This window comes from Danio rerio, chromosome 4 (genome assembly GCF_052040795.2).
Source record: "Danio rerio strain M-AB ecotype USA chromosome 4, GRCz13ab, whole genome shotgun sequence".
Lineage (NCBI taxonomy): Eukaryota > Metazoa > Chordata > Actinopteri > Cypriniformes > Danionidae > Danio > Danio rerio.
This window is the reverse complement of record NC_141024.2, coordinates 1,953,223-1,977,885: the sequence shown is the minus strand read 5'-3', so window position 1 is coordinate 1,977,885 and position 24,663 is coordinate 1,953,223. Positions and strand designations below refer to the sequence as shown.

Below are 24,663 nucleotides of genomic sequence, written 5' to 3'. Positions count from 1 at the left end.
TTTGCACTTTAGATAGTATATATGCATTTTAACTTTACATGCATTTTTATTTTAGCATTAGGCAGCTTTTCTGCTGTATTCGGGACGGACTGGCAGGAGAAAACGTCACGAGATTTTGTGAGGGTAAGAAAATGAGCATGTCCACTTGCCTTTTGATTTGTATGGAGGCTTATGAGTTGCTAAATCAGTTTTTAAGTGTAATATGCAAAACTGGCAATGCAATGTTACATGACAATGTATGTCTGTGCTTAAAATTGCACGTGAAAAGTTTGGTGCAAAATAAACATTTAATTACATAATTTACATTTGCCATTTCCAAACACTGTTTAAACACGGCCATCACGAGAAGGCATTTTCAAACCACTTTGACTCTATATTTGTCATGAAATATTAATCAGGGTTTCTGCGGGGTCTTAAAATGTCTTAAATTTAAAAAACTAAATTTTAGACCTTTTCAAAAGTCTTAAATTCACTAAAATATTGTCTTGTAGGTCTTGTGTAAAGCTACCCAATCGATGCAACACTCATCCAGTCAGCAACAATACATACTCTTAGCAAAACTATTTTCATAACTAATATTTTAGCAATCTGTTGTGCATGCGTTAAGTTTTTAAAGATTTCTTTTAGGTTATGTTAAGGTTTATGTATAAAACTAGGGTCTGCTTGTTTTGACACACTATTTAAAATAATATAATTTGATGGGGCAAGTACATATTTTATCTGCTGGGCCTTTAAAGATATCATTAGCGTTTAGCCCTATACATGTCTGAAATTACAATCTTCATCATTTTAAAAAGGTCTTAAAAAGTCTTATTTGACATGATGAAACCTGAGGAAATGCTGTTAATTGACATTAGATTTTTAAAGCATCTTATTGGTTGTCCGGGATGTCTTATAATGTTTTAAATATTTTCAGATCTTAAATTCACTGCAGTATTGTGTTGTGCGTCTTAAATCATTTTAAACAAGTCTTGCGTTTTCAGTGCCCATGTAAAGCTACCCGATCGAGCCAACACCCATACAATCCATCTCATTAACTTTTAACAAATGTTTTATTTATTGACTCTATTTGCTTTATTTATTAACTCTATAACATTTCTTTGAAAGTTTATAACATTTGTTTATAGCTGCATAGCGAGGGCAATGATCTGTGCGGACTGTTGTGCATACATTTATTTCAGAAGTTATGTTGAATAAAGTTTAGGATTATTTATCTAGTGTTTGCTTGTTTTTACATTTTAAAAATGTTATGTAATGTAAAAATGTGATGTTTTTACATTATTTAAAATGTGACTAAGAATAACTAAAGTCAGGTTTTTTATTTTTTAATCGGTAAAAACTTTTTAAACTGACCATTTGGAAAAATACTTGGTGTTTAGCCTTTTATAAGTCTCTAACTTAATTCGTAAAGGACCTAAAAGGTCTCAAGTCCTAAATTTGACTTGGTAAAACCTGCAGAATCCTTGTCTTAAGTGTGAGTATTTTTTAACTCAGCATTTTGCCATCTATTTGCAATGTTCAGAATGCACTTAAAATACGCATTTAAGTTTGCTACAAGCATCCCACATGTATTAATACAAATGCAATCCTACATTTCCTACATTACATTTTCAGTTTAAATTTATTTATTTATTTTCAGCACCCTAAAAACCATTAATAGTAAGCAGTTTACAAACTGAGATTGAAAACGGCAAATCTCAATAAAATAATTTTCATTTCGCACCAAACTTTGCCCACATCATTGAGAATGCACTGTTAAATAAAAGCATTGGCGTTTTATGAATTGCATTGTGGTGTTGTGCATTGTTAAATATATATTTTACTGATATGACTTTTACATTTATATAATGCCATGCATGTTTATTTTGTTCTGACTTCTCCTGTTCTTTTGTCATAGTTTTGGAAAGATGTTATTGAAGACAATGAAGTCAAAGATCTCATCTCAGATAAGAGCTGCACACCTCAAAGTATGTGTGTGTTTTTTTTATGTGTCTCTACTCTGATTTTCTTTCATGTGGTGAAGAACAGTTTCATTTTGATTAGTCAGTGTGAAGTAATACTCCGTTTAAAAACACTAAGCGAAAACCATTGTCAGGCCTCTCGCCATAAGACATATTTTAATAGTGAAATTTTAAAGATGTCTAGAACAGATTTTTATACTCCAACCATATGCCCAGGAATAATGGTAAGTTATATTTTATCCTATATATACTTTATATTTTTGTAATTTTATTTATGTTTGTGTCAACTATTTTTGAAATATGAAGTTGTTAGTGCAGTTATTATGTAAAATGTTTTACCTACTGTATATAGATTTTTTTATTTTTTTAAATCTTATCTAATGTTTAAATGTACCTCTAAAAAAGTATTTTTATTTGTTTATTTATTTTGTATCCTTTCTTATTGAAATATGAAGTTGTTATTAATATGTAATATATTTTTATCTATATTGATCTTGCCATTAAATAGCCATAAGTTGCTGATTTGGCAATAAATAAACAAACACACATCACAGTAAGCTAGCGAAGCCTCTTTCACCATACGTATTTTATTAAAATGTTTAAGTTTAAGGCCATATAGACATAATTTTTACACTATTTTTGTATTTTATATTTATTTATTTTCTATCAACTTCTACTGAAACATGTTGTTAGTAAAGTTATGCAATTTGTTTTATCTATATTGATCTTGTTGTGAAAAGCAACAATTTAAAGAATTGTAAGTTAGGATTTTCAAGTTGTTCAAGTTTAATTTGAGAAATATCTAATGGTTTTAAATGTACTTTTTTAAAATTTTGTATTTATTTATTTTGTATCCTCTCTTATTGAAATATGAAGTTACTGAAGGCATCATTTATGGAAAAAAAAGAATTTTGTAAATTTATATCTAATGTTTTTAATCTTCAGTTTTGTCATTTCATTTTTCTGTCAACTTATTGAAATATGCTGTTAATGAAGGCATTATTTAATGTTTTTATCTATATTGAACTTGCCACAAAATATCCACTAGTTGAAGAAAATCTAAAACAGCTGAAAATTCAAATCTAATGTTTTTAATTAGTTTAAAATGTTTGTTTGTTTATTTATTTCTATTGAAATATGAAGTTGTTAGTGAAGTTGTGTATTATGTTTTTATCGATATTGGTCTTTGTCATGACATTCACACGTTAAAGAATTTAAAGCTACTTCTCAAATCATATCTTATGTTTGTAACGTACATTTTTGTAATTTTTAATGTTTATTTATTTGAAATATTTATGTTGTAGTATGAAGTTATTGAAGGTGTAATTATGTAATGCTTTTTTATCTATTGGAAAAGCCTTAAGTTGAAGAATTATTTCTCAAAAATGTCACATCTTAAAAATCATCTGTCTGTAATGTACATATTTGTGAGTTTTTTTTAATTTGGCTTTATTTGAAATAATTATAGTGAAATATGAAGTTGTTATTGAAGGTGTTATTATGTAATATGTTTTTATCTTCATTGATTTTGCCATAAAGCATCCATGTGGCAATAAATAAATAAACAAATCACCCTAGGCATTTTTTAAAATCTATTTTTTCTTTCAGATGGATTGGAGCTGAGGGACATCTGCACTCCTCTCTTCCACCCGGCCCGTAACACAGGCATTGGGGACGTGGAGGGCCAGCGGGTGCTGCAGGTTGCGATGATCCTGAGGAATTTGTCCTTCGAGGAGGCAAACATTAAACTGCTGGCAGCTAATCGCACATGTCTGCGCTTCCTCTTACTGTGCGCTCACTGCACCTTCATCCAGCTGCGGCAGCTCGGCCTCGACACACTCGGAAACTTCGCCGGAGAGGTCAGAGTTCACTCTCTAAAAGATGCAAATAGCGTTGTCTGCAGTGTTGAAGAATTTTTGTTGTCTTAGTTTATGGATATCTGTTAGCTAGTGTGCTCAAAAATAGTGACAATTAGCATTAGAGAAAATATAAAACTGATATACATATGCAGAGCTTGAAATTTGTCACTTCTGCCTAAATTGATCGGCGCTTTATTTGATTTTTTTCCACGTCACCTTATATTTTTGTTTGGCAGATTTTTAATTATTTGTTTATGGAACATTCTGATGCACTTAATTCACCACAAGAGGGCGTTCATTACAGTTATGTGACTAATATAAATGATTTATACTTAATAATAATAATAATAATAATTCACTTCACACTTATTTTTGTTGTTGTTTTTTAATAACATTTTTACTGAAATAATGTATTCAATCAATCAAAACATAAATAAATGCTAGGTTTTTGTCTTAAATAAATTGAATATATAATAAATAGATTTCTTGGCGAATCAACGAGCGGTAATTTGGCAGATTTTTAATTTATCTTTGACATGGGACAGTCTGATGCCCAAAATTCACCACAAGAGGGCGTTCATTTAACTTACGTGACCTACATTTTTATTTATTTATTAAATTGTTTAATTTATTCTTAACAATAAATTGATTGTCTATTGGAATTTTATAGTTCTGTTCACATATTTGTTGTTTTTTTAATAACAGTAACCTTTTCACTGAAATAATAATGCAATAAAATCAATCAAATATGCTAGTTTGTCTAAATATACTAAAGTGTAATTCACACAATTCACCACAGGAGGGCGACAGACTTCCATTGTTTACAATTTATATTGCAATATAAGTATATATTTCTAGGCGACTTAATCAGAGGTATTTTGGCAGATTTTTAATGATTTGTTTATGGAACATTCTGATGCATATAATTCACCACAAGAGGGCACTTACTGAGATTATTTTAACATTATAATTATTTTATTACATAAAAATGTATTAATATTGTTAATAATAATTTAATTGTCTATTAAAGCAGTGCAGCTCACACATTTTTTGCTGTTTATTAATAACAGTAACTTTTTCGCTAAAATAAAAATGTATTAACATCAGAATTGTGTATTCACCACAGGAGGGCGCTCGACGTGTAAACTTATATTGTTTGTTATATTGAAGATTTAAAAATAGATATTTCTGTTAAAATTCAAGCATTTTTCTCATTTTTGTTCACTTTACAAACAACAAACCCAATATTATAATTGATTTACGTGACAACTGATACAATACAATTGATGTAATTAATACGACTCACCACAGGAGGGCATTGTTTACATTGATTTAATATATACATAGCCTATTCAATTATTCTTGAATAGATGACGTTGATTTAATATATATAGTCTATCTATTCATGTTTTTTAAATAAAAGTTTTCACTTCAGTAGTAATAATAATAATTACTATAAATCATCTCATACTTCAGTTTCTCATCAAATCTTCTGACCAATCAAATGGTCTTTAGTATCTGACATGCCCCGCTTTTTTCATTTGTTGCACTTGATCACATTGGCAGAGCTGTGATAAAACAAAACGCTATTGGCTGTTTTATAAAAAGGGGAGGAGCTAGTCTGTCTCACTCTCTCTTCATTGTTCAGTCGAAACTACGTCAAACATCGAATAACAATATGTACATTTCACAGGACCTTTAACAAAAAGCCCAAAAGATTTGTTTGATAACACTTTACTTGAAGGCGTGTTTATAAGACTGTCCCTAATTTAAATACGACTTGTGATCCCAAGACGACGTACCATAAATAAACAACGCCTCCAACTAAATTATTTATTAACATAACATACCCAGCAAAACAATACCAAATGATAAGAGATAGGGAGCTCAACAACATAATAAATAACCAGCAAATAAACTTAAAGCAGATTGGAACTCCCGACTCCAAACAAATATTAAAAGGAAAGTATAAACGAGAACACTACTATAAAGCTGTCAAAAACTGTGGTTGCACAATAGCTTAGTGGTTAGCGCGCTGACAAATGGTGCAGTAGCTCGTCAGGGAGTCCCGAGTTCGAATCCCGGCTCGAGGACAATTTCCCTACCCTACCCCCTTTTTCTCTCTCTCTCTCCAACTTCGCTTCCTGTCTCAATACTGTCCTATCTAATAATGGCATAAAGGCCAAAATAAATCTTTGAAAAACTGATGGCATGGAGGAATGAGGGATCGTGAGAAGTCTGCTTCTGTCCGTTTTAAAGGCCTGACGCTGCCAAATTAACCATTAGAAAACTGAAAGGGGCAAAAAGACAAACAAGATCAATTGAAAGTAATGGAACAAAGACTTTTATAATCGTGACATGACACATCGTGAATATGGAGATTTTATGCATGCTTATAACAACTGTCATTTACTGTCGTTCGCTCTGTTATGACATTTTAAATGCACAGGTGATGTGCAAAATACATCACAACCTGTTTTTGTCATGACAACTTGACAGAGTCTGTTTTTTACCTTATTTTTTATTTAACTTTATTTTTACCTTAATTCAGAATGTTTCTTGCTATTTGTGCACATTATATATAAAAATAAAGAGCGTAGCTCTGCTTTTAAACAAAAATACAACATTTTTAACAAAAAAAAAAAACAGCATTTTCATTTTCCAGATTATTTATGTGTCTGCTGATATGACTAATGCTTAAAGCATTTCAGTCTGTTTTAAGCAAAAATAATCCCTGCAATATTTTACAGACTGTTTATTAACTGTTTGTCAGATCTTTAAGTAATAGTTGTCTTTCTGGATTGTTTGTTTCAGCTTCAGCTGGATCCGGTTGATTTCCGAACAACGCATCTGATGTTTCACACCATCACCAAATGCTTATTGTCACGGGATCGTTTTCTCAAAATGAGGGGTGAGTGTTTTAAAGCAAACATTTGTGCAGTCAGAACTGCTGTTTTCCTTTTGGAATTGCTTAAAGGGATAGTTCACCCAAACGACTTGCCCACTATTTACTTGCTTCAAGCCTATAGAGATTAAAAGGCACCTATTATGCATAAATCCCTTTTATAAATGGTTTAAACGCAGTTGTGTAGAAGCAGTCTGTGAAAATAACCGGCTTCCAATGATCAACATTTATTATTTTTAGATTTTATAATCACTCTTGATGAAAACAGTCTGCAGAAACACTTTGATTGACATTCTCCCTTTGTACGTGTCATCAAAGGGGGAAGCCCCGCCCACTAGTGACCATCTCCCTCATTAGCATAGAATGTTAGTCTTGTTTTTGAGTCTGCCACTATACTGATGCACATGCATTTATAGCTCCGCCCTCTTTTGAAAAAATCTGATTTGAATTTAAAGAGACGGTCACAAAAGTGGCACAATTAGGTTCAAAGCCTAAAAGGGGCAGTTTCTAAAGTTATAAAACATTATTAGTGTGGTATTTGAGCTGACACATAAGACTCTCTAGGGACATCAGAGACTTACTTTACATTTTGTAAAAAGGGACATAACAGAAGAAACATATGAAGATATTCTGATGAAAGCTAGAAATCTGTAACCATTGACATCAATAGTGTTTGTTTTTCTTTCTGTGGATGTCAATGGTTACAAGTTTCCATCATTCATCAATATAAATAATTTGTGTTCAGCAGAATAAAGAAACACCTAAGGTTTATAACCACTTGAGGGAGATTAAATAGTCATTAAAACTTCATTTTTGAGTGAACTATCCCTTTAAGATGTTCATTGCATCCTACAGCCATGGAAATCCTGGGGAACCTGAGCAAAGTGGAGGATAACGGTGTGCTGATCTGCGAGTATGTGGATCAGGAGTCATACCGAGAAATCATTGCTCTTCTGACGCTGCCGGACGTCATGCTGGTCATCTCTGCGCTGGAGGTCCTGTATCAGCTGGCTGAGCTCGGAGAGATAACCTGCTCCAAAATCTCCTCCGTGGAGAGAAGCATAGGTTTGTGTTCAGCTAAAAAATTCAGTCTGCCGCTAGCTGCGTTTCCATCCACCTATTTTTATGCACATTTTGGAATATGGGATATAATAACCCTGGATGGAAATGCCAAGATGCACATAAATTGTCAAAATGTGCATAAACTATGTATATTATATTATATTAAATAAGATTAAATTAGATTAAAATATATTATAGTATTTTAAATTATATTATTATTATTATATTATATTAAATTATACAAAATTATATTATAATAAATTATATTAAAGTATTTCATATTATATTAAATTATATTATAATAAATTATATTATTATTATATTAAATTATATTATCATTATTATTATTATTATTATATTAAATTATATTGTATTAAATTGTATTATAATAAATTATATTATTATTATATTAAATTATGTTATATTAAATTAAATTATATTAAATTATATTAAATTATATTATAATAAATTATATTATTATTATTATTATTAGATTAAATTATATTATATTAAATTATATCATATTATATTATAATAAATTATATTATTATTATATTAAATTATATTATATTATATAATGTTATTATATTATACTATATAACAGGAAAGTGAATAATTTTGACTACTTTTTAACTGTAGGTCAATATTATGATAATACTATATATCTTGATAAAAGCTTCAGGAATTAATTGCAACAAGAACATTTGATACTACCAGAACCAAGTGAACTGATCAGTTTTTCACATGTGAAGATCTTTTAGTACGGCTGGTCTCGGTGGACCTGCAGACATTCGGACCGGATGCACTGACGGCAGTGAAACTGATCGAGCATCAGGCCTCCAGCTCTCAGGTGTCCGAGGTTCGACCGCAGCTCGTAGAGCATGTTCCTGCAGCTACGCAAGGCACTCCTGCTGCTGGTGAGTCGACTGTGTACACTTGCTACTTCTGTACAACCGGGTTATTCAACATAATGCATGCACATGTCAGAAGGATTGATATATATGGTGGCAGAGAGAGCTTAACGTGCTGCAACTTACGAAAACCCATGCAATAACCGAGAAAAGCCTGTAAAGTAAGCGAAGATCCTCACTGGTTTGACTGTATACGTGTTGCGAATCATCACAATGTCACATGCACAGAACACAACAGAAATAGACCCAAGAATGTGGCAATTACCAGCACTGAAAATAATACTATATAGATTTTAGGTACAGCAAGTTCTAACATTGCGTTTGTATTTATTTCAATGTAGTAAACAGGACACCTGTGCAGTCTACGCCTCCACCAGGGATCGTGGAAATAGACGGAGAGAAATTTACGACTCAGTGGTAGGACTCCACCTCTGCCTTCTCTTTACACTTCTCAAACCTATTGAAGGTGTTTTACGAATGCGTTCTGTTCTCTGTAGGCTAAACGCTCATTTTGAGGTGCATTCAGATGGGTCAGTCTCGCGCTCAGAGATGTACTCTGAATATCTGGCAACCTGCAGCAAGATGGCACGGGGTGGTGTGCTAACATCCAACAACTTCTACAAATGCCTGCGGTGAGATTGGTGAAAATGTTGAGGAAATATGCTGTCCAAATCAAAAAAATATGTTAAAGCTAAAGCTCACCACTTAACTGCTCTGCCTTTTCACAGGACGCTGTTTCCTAATCACACAGTAAAACGTGTGGAGGACACACGGCTGAATGGGCAGGCTCAAATCCACGTGGTTGGTGTTCGAAAGAGGGCGATTCCTCTTCCTGTCCAGCTTTATTATCAGCAGCAGCAGCAGGCCAGTCCTGCACCAGTTCCCAAACATGAAGCCCCCTCAGAAACCCCTCAGGCCCATTCAGGTACAGACACTGTTTGATTATTGGGACACTCTGACTGAGTACTCTTGGTCTTGCAGTTCTGGGAAATTATTCACAAGTTTTTTTAAAGCCTAGTGAAGTGAATAATAGCTCATTTGTTCTTTGCATCTTGTTTATCTTGCAGCATTGCCCCCTGGTGTGGGTGGGCAGCCTGTCCGGGCACCAGCACCAAGCCTTACTGCCGGCCAGGCAGCACCACAGGTGGCCTTCACCATGCATGCACCGCCGCTCGCTAACTCTCCTAGTGCTCCAGCTCCACGTCCCCCGCTCAACCCACCAGGACAAGCCGCACTTCCCCCCTGCCCACCAGCCGCTGCCCCAGTTCCCATACGCCCGAATGACATCCTCAAAACAGCCATGATCCAGAGCTCCATCCCCACGGCCTCCGCTGCTCCTGCTGTTCCCAACCACAGTGGCTCGTCTACCCAGCAGCCTCTGCTCCATCACGCCCCCGTTGCACTGATCCAGCAGGGGCCACCCCCACAGGGACACGTATTTACTGGTCAAGTGCATGGGGTCTGTACATCGGTGGGCCAGCAGCGCCCTCAAGCCCCTTCCCAGGAGGCCATGGTGCTGGCGCAGCCTCAGTATGTGACCACACCATGCACTCCACTGATGGCAGGAGGGCAGGTTGTAACTGTTGCAGGCGTGACAGGCTCTCGTGTTGCATTTCAGAACATTGCCCCCAAACCTACACATCAAGTACAGTCGCCACAACCTCCGCCAACACAACCACAGAGCCTAGTCATCGTCAGCCCAAATCAACAACCCAACACTGCATTTGCCCCTGCCATCCATCAGATCGTTCTCACCAACCCCAATCCACAGCAAACACCGGCTCCCACTTCTCCGAATGCGGCGGTCCCGAACCCAGCGCCGGTGCAGCCGCACACTGTCAGCCAGATGCTGTCAGTAAAGCGTCAGTTCCAGCCCACCCCGCCACCCGCTGCTTCCCCAGTCCAGCCTACCTCCACTGAATCCAGTCTGATCAAACAGCTACTGCTTCCCAAACGCGGTCCTTCCACCCCTGGTGGAAAACTCATCCTCCCTGCTCCACAAGTCCCCGCTCCTGTTAGCACCAGGGCGCCCAGTCCGCAAGTCGTATACCAGGTGACGAACAGCGCTCCAGTGCCACCTCAACCACAGTTAAACGTTCAGCTTATGCAGAGTCCCGGTGCCGTTCCCATCTCCATCCTCCCCGGACAGATCATCTCCACCTCCACCTCTGGCACCATCCTCCAAGCCACCCCCAGCAACCAAGTTACCTTCACAGTAGTGCCAAACTCTGGCTTTCCAGGCCAGGGAGTGCAGACCCCACCCACAATCGGCCTGCAGCTGACTCAGACTCCGCCTCTGCCAGTAGCAGGAGCCACGCCCATCCCGCCTTTCAGAGGCGACAAAATCATCTGCCAAAAGGAAGAGGAAGCCAAGGACGCCACAGGACTGCACGTCCACGAGCGCAAGATCGAGGTCATGGAGAACAACTCCATCGCCGACGCTTCGGCCAAAGCCAGCAACGGGGAAACGGCAGAAGCGGAGGCACCCAAGCTGCTTAACGGGAGGAAATTCGACTCTAGTCTACCTCCATACCACTCAGGGAACAGCCCATCAGAGGCGCCCAATGGTCCTGTAGCGCAGAGCGGATGCGACGGGAAGCAGACACCTGCGGACCCTAAAAAGCTAATGGTGAACGGAGTGTGCGACTTTGAGCGATCGGACGCCGCTTCCCATCCAAGCAAAAACATTCCAAATCACAAGGCTTCCAAACACATGGGGAACGGGGAGGTGCTGTCGCCGAAAGCTCACGGTGCACTGGGCCTTGCGGAGGACACTGCCAGAGCAGAGCCACCTGAACGCCTGGCCAACGGGCCCTGCCACGGCGCAGACCTCTCCAATGGGCCCAGCTCAGAGACTTTAAGCTTGAGGCCACAGCACGCTCCTCATAACCACTCGCCGCCTCCAGCCGCTCCCAACCCGCCGTCAGCTAACGGCACCGCGGAGAGCCGGACGCTGAAGAGACCGCTGGAGGACGCGGACCGAGGTACCTCCGCTATCCCTGCTAAAATGGGTGTACGGATAGTGACCATCAGCGACCCCAACAATGCCGGTAACAGCGCCACCATGGTGGCTGTGCCGGCGGGCGCAGACCCAAGCACAGTAGCAAAAGTAGCAATAGAGAACGCAGCGCAGCAGAGACCAAGTGTGCCCTCGCCGCTGCCTGAAACCAATGCTCAGGTAATCTTTGTCTTATTTAGTTCATCTTTATTTCTATAGCGATTTGACAATGTAAATTGTGTCAGCAGCTTAACAGAGATAAAGTTCTAGTGAATTGGAACTACTTCAGTCGAGTTTTCAGTTTAGTTCAGTGTAATGTAAGTCTTGCTGCTGACACTGCAAAACAAATCCAATGATCATTTGATTTTTCTAATAAAAAATAAATAAATATATATATATATATAAATTAGAAAAATCAAATGATCATTGGATTTGCTTTGCAGTGTTTTAAGCATTTGTATTTAATGTTGTATTGTTTGTACAATAGAATTATTATTTTGCTGTCCACACTAAATGCCAATTACATATTACGATATATTAAATGTATAATAATTTAACAAAATAGGCAATTGGAAGCGTATGCAAAGTAAGCAAACATAAATTATAATTGAAGAAGTGAAATGCTTTCAATATACATAAATGTGTAAGTGTTAAACTGTTTTGCAAAAATAGTAACAGCATGGTACGTGTGCTGGAATTTAATATGGATGATTTGCTTTCAATGCATGTCAGGCAAGGAGAAATAAAACACCTCCAAATACACATTTTAGTATTTATTTTATTCTATTTAATTTTATGACGTCTGGATTTTAATTGATTCATTTCTAAAAGTTTGGGTTTTGTACTTTTTTACACTAAGTCAATCTTCAGCAGCAATTAACAGTTTACTTAATATGCATATAATGTATAATACTGTGTATTGCAGTTTTTCATGGTCGACTCCAAATGTTTACTAAACATAATTTTATGACAAAATATTAAATACAGTACCATAATGCTGCGTTCACACCAGACGCGGATTGCGCGTCAAGCGCGAGTGATTTACATGTTAAGTCAATGCAAACGCGCGAATAGACATCCTGTGGCGCGATACGCTCGAATGACGCAAATTGCACGAATGGCGCGGGGCGAATTGAGCATTTTGCGTGTTTGATGCGCTTAACATTGCGTGTTTGACGCGCTTGCGTTCGTGCTGCGTCCATGTTACCCATTTAGCTATGAAGCTAGAGTCTTTGGGCAGACAGAAGCCCTGCCCATCACGCGAATCCGCGTCTGTTCTAAAGTGAATTTGACGCGCGAATGAAGCGAGTAAACTCAAATGTTCATGCGGCTATTTATGCGCGAATAGCGCAATTTATCCGTGCGTTCCGCATTTGGTGTGAACACAGCATAAGGGTTCTGACAGCTGACAAATGCAACACTTGCAACTATGTTTGACTTGACCAGTGCACCTACAAATTAATTTGTGCAAGGGATAATGTTTTCTTTCTTGTGTACATTTATATTGTGCTTTCCATTTAATATCATTATCATGTAGGACCCATTGATTTTATTTAGATTGAATGAAGTTTTCCCTTAAGCCTTCTTTAAAATTAAATAACTGTTCATGTGTGCAGCAGCCTGTGTCAGTGCAGACTCCGCCTCCTGTGGATCCGGCTGCACAGGGAACCAATCAGAGTTCTCCAGCACCCGCCCTCTCTCCAGAGCAAACACGGAAACCTGGACAGAACTTTAAGTGTCTGTGGCAAGCATGCAAACGGTAAGAAAGCATGCTTTACGGATGTTCTTCGTAATGTGAATAATAGCCATATTATAGTTCTTTTTTTAATGTTAGTTTTAACAAAAAAGTAGTAATTGGCTACAATTAATTAAATTTTTTAAATTGAATAAAATCTTTTGGTTTTAAGTGTTGTTTTGCTGGCATAAACTAAGAAATGAATATTAGCTAAGATAATAAATGTTGGCTTCAGTATAACTGATTTTATTTCTGTGACTGTTTCAGGTGGTTTGACACGCCATCACAGGTGTTTTACCATGCAGCGACCCTTCATGGCAGTAAAGACTCATACCCAGGGCAGTGCCAATGGGAGGGATGTGAACCTTTTCCTCGCCAGAGATTATCCTTCATCACACACCTACAGGCAAGATCCTGACCCACTGTTGTAGTGATAATAATGACATACATTTTTCCATAGTTAAAGGCCCTTGAAATTAAAATAAAGGTAATAACATGTCTTAAGGATGTCTGTAAGCTAGTGTGCTTCAAAACAGTGACGATTTACGTGTAGAATATGTAAAACTGTTATAAACATCCAAAGCTTGCAGTTTTACTTCAGCTTCTGACTCCGCCCCTTACTCAATATTCAGTTTAAGTTGGAAATACATCATCATACTGAAATAAACTCCGCCCCTAATCAATATTCTATTTTATTTGGATATGCATCATTATACTAAAATAAACTCTGCCCCCTATTCAATATTTAATTTCAGTTGGAAACACTTCACCATATTAAAATAAACTCTGCCCCTACTAAATATTCAGTTTTTTGGAAATACTTCATATTAAAATAAACTCCGCCCCCCTACTCAATATTCAGTTTCAGTTGCGAGTACATCATCATACTGAAATAAACTCCGCCTCCTACTCAATATTCAGTTTTAGTTGAAAATGTCATCATACTGAAATAAACTCTGCCCCTACTCAATATTCAGTTTCAGTTGGAAATGCATCCTCTTGCTAAAATGAAGCTCTGCTCTTCCATTACACAGACAAACCTGAATCACAGAAATGTCTAAAAAGAGAAGCAAAACAATATAATCTGAATTATTCCACTGCTTTGAGCATCTGTGTGTGTGTGTTTTGCAGGATAAGCACTGCTCGAGGGAAGCACTCATAGCTGCACTCAAACTGGAGGAGCAAACGCAAGGCAGCAACCCCAACACTTCCAAGTGTGTATAGCATCTTAATATCACAGAGACTGCTGAGTGTGTATGATTGTGGTGATAATCTGACTGTGTTGATGCGCAGGTCTCCTCCAGCGGCGGTCAGCAGTCCTCCTCCTCCTCCCAGACCCCCGAAAGCACTCGTCAACCACCCCAGTGCAGCTCTGATGGCGTTACGCAGGGGCTCCAGGAACCTCGTGTTCAGGGACTTCACAGTGAGTTTACAGACCAGCATTTACCATGGTTATTTTGCTGGATCGCGTTGACTGTTTACATGGACATAGTGTTGTCACGATAGTATTTGCAAATAAGTTTATTCAGTACAATAGAAAACAATTTACAATAAAGGCGGATTTATACTTCTGCCTCAAACGGACGCGGATACTACGGCGTTGACGCATAGCCCTATGCCGTGGCCGTCGGCGTCGCTGACGTGCACCTCTCAAAAAAAAAATGTAACTACACGACGCAACAACGCATAGCGCAAGCTCTGTGATTGGTCGGCTTGGTATCGCTGACAGGTCTGGTCGGGACCGAGAGCCGCGCGAATGGCGCGACCCCGATGGAGCGATTGTTTACAAGTGTGAGTCCTGTGAAGGAGCTCCGGATGGAAAGTTTTGTGTTTACCTCATAGTTAAAGTTGTTGCACGGCCGCCGGTTCCTGCCTCAAAATGAGCAAGTTTGAGCCACTTGTACATTTCAGGAAGCGTTCAGGAAAAGTAAAACAGCAGCGAAGAAACTCGACACAGAGGAACACAGCGTTGCATGCGCCGTGGGTTACGCCAGTCACTTGACGCAGAAGTATAAAACAGGCTTAAAGGCTCATTAGGAAACTTTACTTAGTTAATGCATTTAAATAAACATTTAGAAATAGCAATATTATAAAGTTTACTTAATAAAAAATACAGCTAAATTAAGTAATTAACCCCATTTAATAAAATTATCACTTCATTTTAGTGCTTTATATGCATTAACTGAGAAATTAACATCAGCTTCATGTTTACTTGTGACCGCATGTTTGCCTCATTCATAAAAGGCAGAACACGCAGGATTCAGCACGTAAATGCACCAGTTACTCCCCAAATACTTGCAAGTAAGTGTCTGGTGTACTTAGAGAAGAGTAGATTCAACTTTATAGTTACTTTCACCATGTGTATATGATATGAATAAAACACATCAGCAAATTATATTTGTATGGATTGTTAGACTTTTTTGTGTGTTTGACAAACTCTAAATGTCTTGTTTTACTAGTACTTGTGTGTATTTACATGTCTAAAACATAAATTAAGCATTAGGCGGTTAAAACGCTGCATAATTGTGATATGACGACACGTCTTTCTCAGCGGGTTAAGTTAGGTTAGGTTAAGTCTTTTCCGACGACCCCTTACTAAGAGCTCTGCTTAGAGCTCTCTCTCTCTCTCTGGGTCAGCGCCAGACACTGTGCCAAAGCTCAGTTTGATTTTCTCAGTTGTGGCTCTAAAGGAAAACGATCTAACGCTAACTTTTCAAGCTAGATAACGAATGAAACATCAGCACCAGAGACTTTACGGTCCTCACTTCAAAACGAAACAAAAGTAAGATTCTGTAGTGATTTACTCCTCTGTTGCTCCCTTCCTCCTCATCCCTGTCTATGAGGCCAAACTCTGTATCAGTTCGCGAGAGAGACCGTGTTCACTCCGCTCCGCGCTGAACTTTTTTTTTTTTAATAATCAAATGTCCCTGTGTCTCGCGACACAATGAATCGTTCATGAAATTTGTTGCAAACACTTTTGGTAATTGATTTTAATCTATTTAATCGATATGTTGTTGCAGCCCTAATAATTTTGTAGACATCATTACATTAACTTAAGAAATTAACCTGACTATAGTGATAACAAACAAAAGGCCTCTGAATAGTCCGAGAATTTAATGTCGTAGGCCAGATTAACGTGCAATTTTAATGTTTGGAAATAAATCATCTATTAAGTCTTTAATTATTTGTTGCTGTGAAATACAACAATACTAATATATTTTTTAAAGGGGCTGGTCCGCTACGATATCATATTTTAAACTCTAGTTGATGTGTAATGTAGCTGTGTGAACATAAACAACATTTTAAGCTTTTACAGTGTTAGCTTAGCAAAACCTACAGTGAACGAAGTTTGGGGAGTATAAAAAATACATCTGGGTTAGTGATGTCATAAACCCTTCAGGTTATGCACATACATCACAGCCAAGAGGTGTGGCCAGAGGCGCTGTAATGTTGTAACAAATGCTTCTTGGTGATGTGGAGCCGATCACAGCACATTATGTTAGCTGACCAATCAGAGCCTCTTGAGGGCGGGTCTTCAGAGGATCTAGGAAATATGACAGTTGTTTTCATGTTAGCTGAGTAGCTGTATGTAATCAAAGCAGGATATATGAAAAAAATAACAAAGCATGAGCAAACATTGCTTTACGTCTATATATACACAACCAAGCCTTAAAATAGACTCTGGACCACCTCTTTAAAGCACTATAAGTTTAAATGGAACATAATTATTCAAGGTTTTTTGACGTGCTTGTTGATGATGAGGATGTATTGAGTTATTGAATATCAGCATATGCCTAATAGCTGCTGTTTGTTTGTTTCTTCTGCGCAGGATGATAAAGAGGGACCAGTGACCAAACACATTAGACTAACTGCTGCCTTAACGTTAAAGAACATCGCCAAGTACTCTGATTGTGGACGGAAGTAAGTAAACCTTTTACATATGGTGATAATATTGTAATCACAAATGCCAAAATCAAGTTAGAAAGATGGATACAGAACAAGAATTATTTTAGTATTATTTATTAAATTATCCATTAATTGTATTTTGTTAATCCTAAACCCAGCAATCACAGTGATGTAAAAACAGTAATTGTAGTGAGTATTATTAATGTTACTTTATTAAATTACCTATTATGAAGATGGTCAAGTGAGAACTTGTCTGTGGTAAATTAACAAATTAACTTGTCAATGTATACATACATTACTTCATTCGTATGGAATAACATTGAACACTGGGAGCAGATTAAACAGGAATGGAGAAAAGTGTGATCTTCTATCATCACAGCTGTCAGTCAGCGCCTGCCCTTTTATATGCATCTTATATTTATTTATTTTTTCCCTTGTTATTGCACCTTTATGTGGAGTGTAAAGGCAAATATTGGATGCAAATTACATTTAAAAGAGGATGTAAGCAGGTCATTGAAAAAATCTGAATTGACCATTAAGATCTGCAGCCTTTGTAAGCAGTGGTGGAAAGAGTACTGAAAAATCTTACTCGAGTAAAAGTACCATTACTTGGCCAAAAATGTAGTGCGAGCAAAATAATAATAATAATAATAATAATAATAATTCGTTACATTTATATAGCGCTTTTCTGGGCACTCAAAGCGCTTTACACAATGGGGGGGGGGGAATCTCCTCATCCACCACCAGTGTGCAGCATCCACCTGGATGACGCGACGGCAGCCATTTTGCGCCAGACCGCACACCACACATCAGCTGATTGGTGGAGAGGAGACAGAGTGATGATATGCCAATCATGATATGGGGAGGGTTAGGAGGCCATGATGGACAGAGGCCAGTGGGCAGATTTGGCCAGGATGCCGGGGTTAAACCCCTACTCTTTTTCGAAGGACATCCTGGGATTTTTAACGACCACAGAGAGTCGGGACCTCGGTTTAACGTCTCATCCGAAAGACGGGTATCTGTAGTAAATATTCAAAGTAGAAGCAAAAAGTAGCCCTTTTAAAAGTATTCAAGAGCATTACACTGTGTAAGACGGATGCGTTTACATGTGTGTGAATGTAGTGATTGTTTGATGCTGCATTCACACCAGATGCGGAATGCGCGTCAAGCGCAAGTGATTTACATGTTAAGTCAATGCAAACGTGCAAGTAGACATCCTGCGCCACGATATGCACAAAAGGCATAAATGACATGAATGGCGCGATACGCACAAATGGCGAGGTGCGAATTGAGCGTTTTGCGCGTGTGACACGCTTAACGCGTGTTTCACACAAATTGCTCGAGTTTGAAAATCTGAACTTAAGCGGATATTCGTGCCGCATTAACCAATCAGGAGCTTGCTCTTGTGGGGGGGGCGTGATTGTAACGTATTGCCTGTTGTTGGTGTCCCGGGGGAAATCCTCCAGCTGACATCAACAAAAAGTTCATCAAACTCGGCTTGGCTCAGTCAGAAGCACCACTGAAAGCCTCCATCACCCAGGTTCAGTTTCTGGAGGAGAGAATACTCACAGAGCTGCTGCACCTCTGAAAGGATGGAGTGAACTCAAACACGGCCCTAAACGTATTTCAGCCTATATAAAGCACATAAACGGTTATTTTCTTCATAAAATCCATGTTAGCCATTTAGCAATGAAGCTAGAGTCACCGGGCAGACAGAAGCCCTGCCCATCACGCGAATTTGCGTCTGTTTTTAAGTGAATATGACGCACGAATGAAGCGGATTTAATGGCGAATGAATTAAGTAAACTCAAATATTCATGCAGCTATTTACGCGTGAATATCGTGATTTATCCGTGCGTTCCGCGTCTGGTGTGAACACAACATAAGGCTATTTCAGTCATCATACAGTAAACATCTTCATCTTCTCATCAGTGATGTGAATCTAAACAATCTCAGGGTCATTGCGTGTAAAGATTTTGAGCATCTTCTTTAGAGCTGTGAACCTACACTAGTCTCACGGTTCGGTTACGATTATCATGCCATCGATTCGGTTCAATTCGATATCTCGGTGCATCACGGTGCATTGACGGTGCTTTTCATACACAGTTTTATATTTTCTTCACAGCAGCATTTCTTGTATTAAAATGTATGAATATATTTATATACTATTTGTAATACAATTTTGTCATTTAATACAAACAGTCAGATATATAAACTGTAACTTTAAACAAAACGAGCATTAAGCAAATAATATAAACAAATATAAATATCCAGCTCAATTTCTGATCCTTGTCTAGTTCTCTTACACCCCTTTGATTGGTCACACCCTCAAAAAAACGGTTGCGATTGGCTCTTGCGCGCTGCGCTCTTTAGATGAGTGACACTGATAAGCGGCAGCGGCGATCACAGCTGATGTATGATAGACGTGGTGGAGAAAACTCTGCAGACACGCGCTCGTTTCTGTATGCAAAAGTAACGCTGTAAAACAGCCGAGAAGAGAAGAAAAGCCACGCCAGCAGGTCAAATGGGCCACTGTGTGTGTGTGAGAGAGAGAAAGAGAGAGAGAGAGCAAGAGAGAGAGACATGGAGTAGGCTACTTTCATTCTCTGGATCTCAGTGAAATAGGGGCTATTGTTGTATTTGTCAGTGAAAGACTGATCCAGCAAACACACACAGTGAAATTGTGCACAGTTTATGAGTTTTAAGTAGTTAAATCGCTGTAAATACTCGCGATCGCCTCCCTCGCGACAGAGCGCATATGAGGTAAATGACGTCAGTTATAACCGGTTATGATTATTACTAAACCGATACCGAATTGTCCGCGTCTGCATCGCAGTGCACCGAAGAAACGATTAATTTTGACACCCCTAATGTTCTTGGACACTTCTAATGGTTGCAAATGGTTTGCTGCGTTTATAAAGCGCCCATGACTTCAGCTGGTTCAGTGTGATGCAGGAGTCACAGCACTGGTTGTTCTACTGTAGCCAATCCCCATAGACGAGTACAAATAAAGTAGAGTACAGTATGAAGGAAAATAGTGGAGTTAAAGTACCGAATCAGCACTAAAAAAATGCACTCAAGGGAAGGTAAAAGTACACTTGTGCAAAACTACCTAATTAATTAAAATTTCTGGGGAAAAATTGCAGTAGTTTGAGTGTTTGTAGTTTGTTACCTCACGCCACTAATAAGCCTGTATGTGTATCTGTGTTCAGGATGGTGAAGCGGCATGAGAATCATCTCTCTGTGCTGGCGCTGAGCAGTATGGAGGTCTCCACCACACTCGCTAAATGCCTTTACGAACTCACGCGCTCTCTGCAGGCCTGAGCTCAACCCAAAAAACCCTCGGAAGGAGACGGAAAAACCTCCCATTTCCCCCATTCTGCTGCCACACAGGTCGCCAGCGGTGTTGGTTCCCTCCCTCCCTCCCTCCCCGCTCCTCTATCTCTCTCCATTCCACGACTCCCTCCCTCAAAAAAAACTGCCACGGGTCTTCCACCAGCCACTCAGAAACCAGCGCCCATCTCACTCTCTCCATATTTATACGCCTGGCCCAAACGAGCACATTTTTATAGTCCCAGACGAACGAGCGCCTCTGATTGGGCGGAGGGGGATTCTGTGGGCGGGGCGAAGTGGACGGCGAAGAGGTGCGGCTAGAGTTTTTGTTTCGTTTCTTTCTTTATAACTTGATGATAGCTTGGTTTTTTCTTACTTGAGCCGATTATATTTTCACTTATTTATTATTGAGATAAATACCGCTATGAGTAAATGAGAAAAACAATTGTGTACATATTTGTGAATAGATATAAAGTTACAACAAACAAACAAACAAAAAAAAAAAAGAGAGAAAGAAAAATCACCCTCCTTCATGCCGCTGCTGCCCTCTTGGTATCAGAAGCGTTACGTTTGTTTAATAGTAGGTTGAGACTCACTTTTGGTTTGGTTCTTTTTATATAAATATATATAATTTCAACCCCTGGTTAACTCGTATGAGACGTGATTCTATACTCAGCAGTGGATGAATGTACTTAAAACCCTGTAAATATTCTGCGAAGGTACTGATGCTGTAAAGTTTTTCTTTGGGAGGGCTGAGATTGTTTTTCTTTGTGCAACTGTGATTTGTTTTTTTCTCCCCCTTTTTTTGTACTATTATAACTTGTAGAACTCATTTTGCTGGCTGAAAGAGTATGAAATAATATATCATATGTCATTTTGTAGAAGAGACACACACACAAAAAAAACACACACACACACACAAATATTGAAGGTATTCCCCTCAACCTGTATTCACTGTAAGCGTGGAGTACGAGCCGCTCGCCCGTACCTTCCTTGATTCTTTTTGTATTTGTAAATTGGTTTAAATACATGGAGTTTTATACAGGTTTTCTCATGTGTTCTTTGCTTTCTGTGCAGGTATGATATTTTTCCTCCAGACCCCTTTTTTCTATCTTAATAATAATAATAATAGTGTGGGATTTTATTGTACTTCATTTCTTTTGTTTCCTTTTTGTTCATCCATTCTTACGACCACGCCACATTCCGGCTCCCGGACCCCAGGCTGTCCTCTCTGCTGTGTGTTGTGTAACATTTATTACTGCCTGTTGTGTTAGCATCCCAGCGGGGGCGCTGCCCCTGACCTCCCCCTTTCACCATTTCTGCAGTGTCTGTAGGGTGTGCGATGATACATATATCTAACAGTCTGATATAGATTGGCTTCAGTCTACTTTGGTGACTGTTTATAGTTTTTAAATAAAAGACTGAACATTTTTGACACATTGTTGACATGCTTTATTTTTTTATGGACCCCCGCCTCCACACCCCCCCGGTCATCATCGATCCAGGTGTGTTTTAAAGGGATGGTTCACACACAAATGCATTTACTTGTTTTAAATCTGTTTGTTGAGCACAAAAGAAGATACTTTGAAAAATGTTGGAAAACACTTACTATCTGAATCATCAGCACTTTGACTTATAATATGCGCCATCTAGTGGCTGTTTCACATATCGCACTGGAGTGTTGCCCCTTGGTGATTTTAAGCTCTTTGATTAAAGATTATAGGGGCAAGCTATGCTTTCCCTGCTGAAAAATCCAGCTTAAACCAGCTAGGCTGGTTGGCTAGTTTTAGCTGGTCGGTTTAGAGGGGGTTTGGCCATTTCCAGGCTGGTTTCCAGCCATTTCCAGCCTGGTCTTAGCTGGTCAGGCTGGAAAATGACCAGCAAAATCCAGCTAAAACCAGCTTGGTTTAAGCTGGATATAGCTGGTTTTGGCTGGACTCCCAGCTTGGCTAGGCTGGTCAAGCTGGTTTTAGCTAAGACCAGGCTGGAAATGGCTGGAAACCAGCCTGCAAGTGCCCAAAACCCCTCTAAAACCAGCCTGATTGACCAGCTAAAACCACCCAACCATTCTAGGCTGGTTTGAGCTGGATTTTTCAGCAGGGTTATTTTCTTAATGACATGCACAGATGAATTGTTCACCACAAAGCTAGCAATGTAAGCTAACAAAATCAATAGGGCTAGTTTTGATTTCTTGGGGCCTTTAAAAGAGCATATGGTTTATTATTAAAGTAAAGTAAATAAAGTGTGTTCATTTAATGTATTAAGACATGATTAAGCACTGATTTATTGTTTAAAACTAGCATTGTGAAATATCATTTCATGCTAGACTTCACATTAAAGTAGTTGTTGCCAAATAGATCACAAACAAATAAAGTGCAGCTCTTAATTCGCTGCGCTACACTAAATTAAAATGAGGTTGAAGAATATGCTATATTTATATCCAAATCACAAACCAAAATCACACAATATATTACATTGACAATGGGATGGTCTATAACTGAGATGAACCGAACAGGGAGAGGTTTTCGCACGGTGACGTTGTTGTCATAATGGCGGTGATCAGAGTCAGGTGCGTTTAATTGGAAACAGCCGTGTGAAGGGCACATTTTCAGTTCTTGTGGTAATTCTTCATGTTCTTCATTGCTGCAGGAGGAATGAGGCGCTAATCTGGAGCCAGAACAAGTAAGTGGATAATAACTGGGTTTGTTCTGGATTTAAAGTCCGTTTCTGATCGGACACATCGAGACGCTGATGATGATGATGAGAACGAGCGGCAGCTGCTTTAAATGGGGGTCTGATGATGTAGTTCCTCTGCGTCAGGTGTGCGTGATGACGACATTTCTGTATTCTGTAGCTTTTTTATTGGACAGTGTAATAGCTTAAATTAAAATGTTTTAAACTCATTTCAGCGTCTTCATTTTTCTAATTCAAGTCATTTTATATTTATGATGGGATTATTTTGTTTATGCCCCGTCTCCTTGTGCTCCTGCTAAGAGAAATAAATATATTGTACATAGTAATATTTAAACTAATATTAATATAATTAATACATATAATTATTGTTATATTAACATTTAATTCAATTTGATGTGAGGTTTTTATCTGATCTTACCAAAGTAAGAGTGATGCAATTCATACAAACCAGGACTTTTCGCTCAGGATTTTAAGTTCGTATTTTGTTGATATAAGAATATATTTGTACTAAATTAAAACAAATGTAGGTTGTCAGATCTTTTATCTTTATGCATGACCATCAATAAAGTATTCAAATGTATTTAATCTCCGTAAAATAAATCAATGTAAGAATGTTGAGATTGTCATTCACACAGTTCACCACAGGAGGGCGCTTAACTTAAATTCAAATGACTGTCGTTCACGTTTTTATCGTCATTAAATTATATTTATTTTAATAAATTACGAAGAACCAATTTATAATGCAATTCAAAGTATTTCTGCCATGATACTTTACTGTTGAGATGTTTTTAGCACAACATAATCCATTCATATTTATATTAATGTTTTTATTCCTTAAATAAGGCACACACAAAAAATCAGACATTTGTAAAAACTATTTGGATTAATCCACAGTATTTAATGCAAGGCTCTGAGACTAAATATATTATACATATATGCACATACAGTAGTCTAGTATTGTAAAAAAAAAAAAAAAAAAAAAGACCAAACCAGTAATGTATGCTATTCACCACCAGAGGCCCTCAGTATTTTATACATTAAAGAGAATTTAATATATTTCTGTTAAACCAAAGATTGTATGTCCCAGATGTTTTATCTTTATACACGACAAGGTTACTGTCATTAAAGTAAATGAAATCACTGCATAATAATTTAATCCAAGGTTGAGAAATTGCGCAATTCACACAATTCGCCACAGGAGGGCGCCCAGACACATTTTCACAATGTGTATATTATATTACAGGTGTGTAAGAATATGTTTCTAGGTAACTTGAAAAGATGTAATTACATTTTTTAAAT

General features: G+C 38.1%; 1 protein-coding gene and 1 long non-coding RNA gene across 3 annotated transcripts in view; one reads left to right on the top strand and one right to left on the bottom strand.

Moving 5' to 3' along the window:
- The window catches only part of arid2 (AT-rich interaction domain 2), a 40,219-nt gene extending 18,112 nt beyond the window's left edge, over positions 1–22,107 (top strand). Inside the window, exons 6-21 of one of the 2 annotated variants that reach the window (XM_087247242.2) lie at positions 56–123; positions 1,898–1,967; positions 3,570–3,820; positions 6,635–6,731; positions 7,581–7,790; positions 8,540–8,704; positions 9,040–9,115; positions 9,196–9,330; positions 9,427–9,623; positions 9,766–11,876; positions 13,313–13,455; positions 13,699–13,837; positions 14,563–14,645; positions 14,725–14,854; positions 17,261–17,352; positions 20,550–22,107. In XM_087247242.2, the coding sequence (XP_087103368.2) occupies positions 56–123; positions 1,898–1,967; positions 3,570–3,820; positions 6,635–6,731; positions 7,581–7,790; positions 8,540–8,704; positions 9,040–9,115; positions 9,196–9,330; positions 9,427–9,623; positions 9,766–11,876; positions 13,313–13,455; positions 13,699–13,837; positions 14,563–14,645; positions 14,725–14,854; positions 17,261–17,352; positions 20,550–20,661 (4,079 nt within the window). In that variant the 3' untranslated portion in view covers positions 20,662–22,107. 2 annotated transcript variants of the gene reach the window in all.
- On the bottom strand, positions 12,175–15,640 carry LOC147844586 (uncharacterized). Its single transcript, XR_015942156.1, has 4 exons — positions 15,474–15,640; positions 14,228–15,378; positions 13,083–14,165; positions 12,175–12,693 (listed from the first exon to the last, which is right to left on the bottom strand). It is a non-coding gene; the product is annotated as an uncharacterized LOC147844586 (long non-coding RNA).
- Positions 22,108–24,663: the final 2,556 nt, after the last annotated feature.